Below are 5,905 nucleotides of genomic sequence, written 5' to 3'. Positions count from 1 at the left end.
GGGTGGGCAACGGTTACTAATTGTCCGACTACCTTCCGCTTCCTCACTTCCCTACTAACCAACCCCCTGGACACCCCTCATCAACGCTGATTGCCTAACTCTAGGACCCTCAAACTCCGAGCAAGCATCTACGTCACTCGGCATTTGGCCATCGGCTCTGATTCCAGTCTCGATCGCCTGTACGATCCCACCGATTCGACTGATTATCAAAACCACGATAACATTCCGTTATCAAGTATCATACCCGAGATTACTGTGAACTTTGCCAGTTGAGAAATCCCACCCTATATCTTTATCAATGTTATGCATAACCACGTGCATGGGGAGCTCCGACTTCTAGTTAGCCGTCATCCAGCTACCCAGTCAGCCCAGTCAGGTCGACCCTAAATTTTCCAGAGCCAATTCGATTGCCGGTAAATTTTTTGAGTAAACATTAGTTAGCGCCGGCTAGCACACATGGATTTCTGCCGATTGGTTTACCTCGGCTGGAATCGGATCAGATCGGTTCAACTCGGAACTACCATGAGGACCCTTCACGGTTGCTTGGTTCCGTTGTCTACTCGTCAACGAGCAGCCCTACCACGGAGTGTTGACCTGGTTCTCATTCAGGGATGCCTAGTTACATCCGTCACTGTAAAATATCCCTAGGACCAGTAAAACCCATAACAGTGAAAAGGTGTGAAAATTGAAAAAAATCAAAAAAAAATTCTATACAATATTTATACGATGGTGCAACAATTCTAGGTAAAAAAATAGTAAGATATGAGATACTATGTAATAATGATTTATCGTTTAAAAATTATCTATCGGCAAGTTGAGCACCACCGGGTTCGTACGAGCCAGGACCTATAGGTACTAATACAGATCTCACGCACTCCCCTCAATATAAACCATTCCCTTCTCTTCCCGTGTCTCCCGACCGATCTCCAACACGTATGGGATCCCATATGGATATATGTGTATATATATGCCTAATGTACGAACTCTCGAGCGACCGCGCCGTACAGCCATTCAGATTTAAATGGCAGGCTGAAAAAAACTGGATCCCTTCCTCCACGTTGGGAAACGAAAAGCACATACCCTATGGCCAGAAACGACTCTTGATTTTGATTTCTTCCTCTTCCTCTGTACCAATATTGATATCATATACATGTATATACACAGTGGTGTTTAGGCATGGATGGATAGACGTGTGAGGTTATCGGAATGTAAAAAGATCTTCAGGTACAAATGTATTAAGAATTCGACATAGATTTCTGTTTTATTTCTCTCCTCCGACTCTCTATGTATATTATTATGCATTCTCTTTACATTAAATTATATCTCTGGCTTATAAATAATTGATATCTCTGGCAGTCTCACTCTCTTTCCTTTCGAAATTTCGCTCTCATTGTATTTATATATCACACTCGTATATACACACGCAAACGCACAGACCCTCATTCATCCATAATAATTAATTTTCTGATTTACGTCCCTATCGCGTTCACATATTCGGAATTATTGTCCAATACTATCTACACGTATATACAAACGACTTGAATCTCTTTGGCTATGTACAAAAGACAGTCCTGACACTTGACGTTTCGACGTCACTCGTCATACCTGAAACGACAAAGTGGGACTATTTTTTAATAATTTTCTTTTTTTTCGCGTCGAAGATCTCTCGCAGCTTCCCCGTCCTTACAGATGAGTACTGTACCAGGCGTCCACGCTCGGCGTGCAAAATTTGGATTAATTCAGTATCACTGTAACTTTGTCCTGGGGGGTTAGACGGTCAACGGCGTGGTGAATCACTAGCCTTGCAACGTGATAAGGCGAAATCGAAGATCATCCTCCGAGATTAGGACCTGCACGGATCTTAATAAGGCCTCCAGACTGGCTTTGTAGTAGGCGGCGTGGAGATGTTGGTAGGCGACGGACTCTTGGTGCTTGTCCTCTGGGAGATGAGCGCGGTAGGCGCCTTGAGCACGTTCTTCGTACCTTCCGTCGGCCTCTTGGAAATGGGTGACGAGGATGATTGCGCGATCGACGTAGCCGACGTCGCCGGAGGCGGAAGGGTATTCAGTCGAATAGGCACGAAGGCACTTCGGACTTCCTCAGCGGCGGAATCACTTCCGCTCTCACTAGGACTCCTCGCGGGACTCCTTGGCGGCGTCCTGACCGGACTCCGGGGTGAACTTTTTGGGGGACTCAACGGTACCGACGCCGCCGTCTTTGGTGGCAACGGATAATCCGCTGAATACTTGAGGTGCTCCGTGAACGGATATCCGGTTGGCAGAACTGTCGGGGCAAATGTAGGTGGGAACAGGTCTGTCGGTGGCATTGGAATTGAGCCTGGAACAAAGAGGACAGACGATTAGTGATACGATTTTACTGGATCATCTGGCAGGGGCTGGAGAAGGAAGCAAACGGGGGTGGTGGACGAGTACGAGAGTACAGAGAAGCAGGGAAAAGCACACGTACGTTGTACGCAGCATTTATTCTAGGGTGGGTGACTGTACTCGTATAGGGGTTAAGTCGTATTGTTATTTCGGGGTCGGGATCGGGGTTGAAATCAGGCTCCAGAAAGGGAGCTCAGACTCTCCCTCGGTCCAGCTCGTGTATGAATCATCGCTCGTGCTAGGAATCAATACTACTAGCACCAAAGAATGCCGTAATAAACATTGTCAGATTCTTACCTTTAACTAACGCTGGATGTGGCAAATGCCAAGCGTGTCCGAGGTACGCAGCATCCAGCCATGGATTGAGGAATCCTAATCCCGGAAAGCCTGGTCCGTATTGGTAATCTGTTAAAGAGAAAAAAAGCACGCCGTTTAATGATGACTCAAGCTGACGTGGGAAAATTAAAGAAAAAATATATTGCATAGACGCGAAAAGAAAAACCTGTACTCATAACAAAGTCAGATTTATCGAATGTTTACGAGAAAAAAAAAAAAAAAGAAGCTTCAAGAAATTCAATCGAACTGACTTAACGATGTGTTAACGTCTATAAATAATTTCTAAATACTCGCTCTAACCTATATACCTAACCCGCGTAAGAGGTACTAGGAAAGAGAAATTATATCGTATAAAGCGCAAGAGTAAGAAAGAGACAGGGAGGCGTCGCGGCGATCCTCAAAAGAACCCGCGCGACGTCGGTATAATAAACTGCCAAACCCCGACGAAAACCCCATGACTCCCATAAAGATTACAAGACGCGACTCTGTTTATCCGTAGTCTCCAAGATGGTGGATCAGAGGACCGAGAGGAGGAGGGCCATTTCGGCGCACATGCTACCGCCATATGTAGCGCGATAAACAAACGCGTTAAACGCGGCGTCTATGGAGCCGCGTCTCTTTCGACGCTGCCGGCCAATAAACAAGGACCCGCTTAGTGGACGCGGCCCAATCGTCGTGCGAGCTTATGAAAATAATCGCACGTATTTCAAAAGACTATGCCGACGTATCGAGATCTTAGATCAAACAAGATATATGCCAATCCTATCAAAACAACCTCGACATCGACATCCCGCCGGATGAAGTCGGTCCCGGAATTGAGTACCGCACGAGTCAGGGGTTTGAACCGATGCCAACCTGGCTAAACCGCTACGGCGGTTTGAGGTCCACCAGCTATATGGCGGATTATTAAATGCCGCAAGGCTTCGGCCACCCGTTTGCGGATTCTCCAGTGGTCACGCTCCTTTAACTTTTTTATTTTTCGGCGACAAAACTTTTAAATCGCCCGTCACTCATAATAGTTTTCTTTTTATTTCACCCTCCTCCCGGCCTCTACCTACCTCTACCTACCCCCCTGTCTACCATTTCCCTATACGTCATTCATGTATATCATTGACGTATTTCTACACGTGTATACCTATATATACTACTTACTCGACTTAGACCTGGGCTCTCTAGGTCCGTCCACGGTGACTTTGATGGCTTTTGAATAAGTTGCCACCTGGAACGGCACCGTGCTGATCTGTATGGTGAGAGAGAACGATTTCCCTGTAACCAGATTACAAAAATACGATACCAATTAGAGAGATCACTTTGCAATTTGACATGTCAATATATAATCGCACGTAACAAAGATCGGCATACGCAATGTATTCAATAAATCAACACTCACCTCTTCCGCTACGACCAACGAACCGAAGATCATTGAACTTGGCGACCTGATTCTTCATAACAGCCGTGCAGTTCCTCAATTCCCCACAGCAATTTTCATCGTTCCCTGCTCTTATGGTAACGAGAGTCCCGTCATTGACATCGTCAAGTGCAACAACTTTGAAAGCCACAGGCAGGGATTTGTTCGATCTCCAATGGGACGGAAGTGCGCTGCACAGTATAACCGGACTTCCGGTCTGCACGAGGTCCCCGTGACATGCCCGTAGAGTATCGTATACAGCACCGAAGTTCTCCATAGCCAACGGCCCGTCCGGTAAATGCATCGTCGATCCACCACTGGCACTTTGTAGATTTCGACTCGGAATTTACGGTGACTACTTAATTACCCTTTTTATTAAACTCCACAGATATATATATATATATATATATATTTCCCGCAACGTATATTCCTCGTTCACCACTTAATCCCGTCAGCACGATATCGTTTAACGCACACCACTGTTTATACACTTCAAAGCACTTATCCGTCAAGTATCTTGGGAATTTCTCTCAGGTCGAACGTGCTGGCATCGAATAAAGAAGAATGCAGATGCCAGCGTAGAGACGTTACACAACTCCTGTGCTACCCCTTGGACTCGAAGGACTCGAATGACTGGTATGACTGTATAACGACGACGGAAGAGCGAACGAATGTATGTATATATAGGTATACAGATATCTATAAGTCCATGTGCACATATAGATATATCCCTCTTTCGGTACTCTCGGTCTCTCCCTATATATCTGTATATTTGTACATATGCCCGTATATATATGTATATATATATATATATATAGGTATGTATATATATATATACGCGTTTTCCCCCACTGTTCTACCGAATCCACGTTCCTCTCCTTCTCTCAATGTATCTTCTCGTCAACGAGCTCGACGCGTACTCGGTGCCGGCTCAGCGGATTCTAGTTTTTCGCGGCTTGGCTCCGAGCTATTTAGAGGGGATTTTTCTCCCCTCCAATTTTTCCGGAGCCCCTCCCAGAGCCGCGCGTCGACCAATGAGGATGGCGGTCGTGTTGTGGCCTCCGCGGCTCGCCGCCTTCACCCCTAACCAGGCTTAGGGGTTGCTTGCTTGCGAGGGCCTGTCAAGGGTGGCTTGTGCTTTCCTTACTCTCTGCTCGTACTACGCCACTGCTACCACTGCCACCACGACCACCACCGTCACAGCCACAGCCACCTACCACGATCTACACGTAAAAGCCCCGTATATTAGGATCCCTTGAATTTTACGCGTGCACTAGCTTACACGCGTGCTCCTGACTGTATCACTCGTTGTATCCCGTAAGCAGAGAAGAATCCTGAATTATTGCGATTAGTGCTTTTTTTTTTGCTATGAAGTATGGGGTTTGTTATGTACATTATGACTTTAAAGAAGTCATGCTTGTATAGGGATATATGTATATCACATATGATACACTGTATAAAAGGAATATGCTGAAAATTGTGTATTGCTAGAAAATTATTGACATATTTTTTTATTACAAAGAATTTTTTTAGTTAAAAAATTTATCGTCAAATTTTTGGACGTCACGCGGTTTTCTGGTAACAGCATAAACCCGCTAGAACGTCTACAAACAATTGACGTTGAGACTGTATCTGGAGATATAATAATGAAATTTCTCTAACTTTGAAACTTGTAAAGAAATCACTGGATCTTAATAGTACGTATATGCCATAACTCGTAAAAGCCATCGTTAAAATTAGGTACCCATTATAAACTAAAAATATATTTATATTATTA

General features: G+C 45.0%; 1 protein-coding gene across 1 annotated transcript; it reads right to left on the bottom strand.

The window, feature by feature from the left end:
- Positions 1–1,273: 1,273 nt before the first annotated feature.
- Positions 1,274–5,052, bottom strand: LOC107269429 (segmentation protein Runt). Its single transcript, XM_015743251.2, has 5 exons — positions 4,989–5,052; positions 4,111–4,770; positions 3,873–3,986; positions 2,682–2,789; positions 1,274–2,337 (listed from the first exon to the last, which is right to left on the bottom strand). Exons 2-5 carry the CDS (start codon positions 4,430–4,432, stop codon positions 1,862–1,864), a joined length of 1,020 nt encoding a protein of 339 aa, XP_015598737.1. The 5' UTR covers positions 4,433–4,770; positions 4,989–5,052; the 3' UTR covers positions 1,274–1,861.
- Between the last annotated feature and the right edge of the window lie 853 nt (positions 5,053–5,905).

Source organism: Cephus cinctus, unplaced genomic scaffold (assembly GCF_000341935.2).
Source record: "Cephus cinctus unplaced genomic scaffold, Ccin1 Ccin1_scaffold0661, whole genome shotgun sequence".
Classification (NCBI taxonomy): Eukaryota; Metazoa; Arthropoda; class Insecta; order Hymenoptera; family Cephidae; genus Cephus; species Cephus cinctus.
The sequence above is the reverse complement of the archived record's forward strand: the minus strand, read 5'-3'. Positions and strand labels throughout refer to the sequence as shown.

Bases quoted from the DNA above. Each gene is read 5' to 3' on its own strand.
- LOC107269429 (XM_015743251.2), bottom strand. From the start codon at position 4,432: ATGCATTTACCGGACGGGCCGTTGGCTATGGAGAACTTCGGTGCTGTA. The intron at 3,987-4,110 runs GTGAGTGTTGAT...ATCTGGTTACAG, and splicing joins CGTTGGTCGTAGCGGAAGAG to GGAAATCGTTCTCTCTCACC. The intron at 2,338-2,681 runs GTAAGAATCTGA...TCTTTGTTCCAG, and splicing joins ACATCCAGCGTTAGTTAAAG to GCTCAATTCCAATGCCACCG.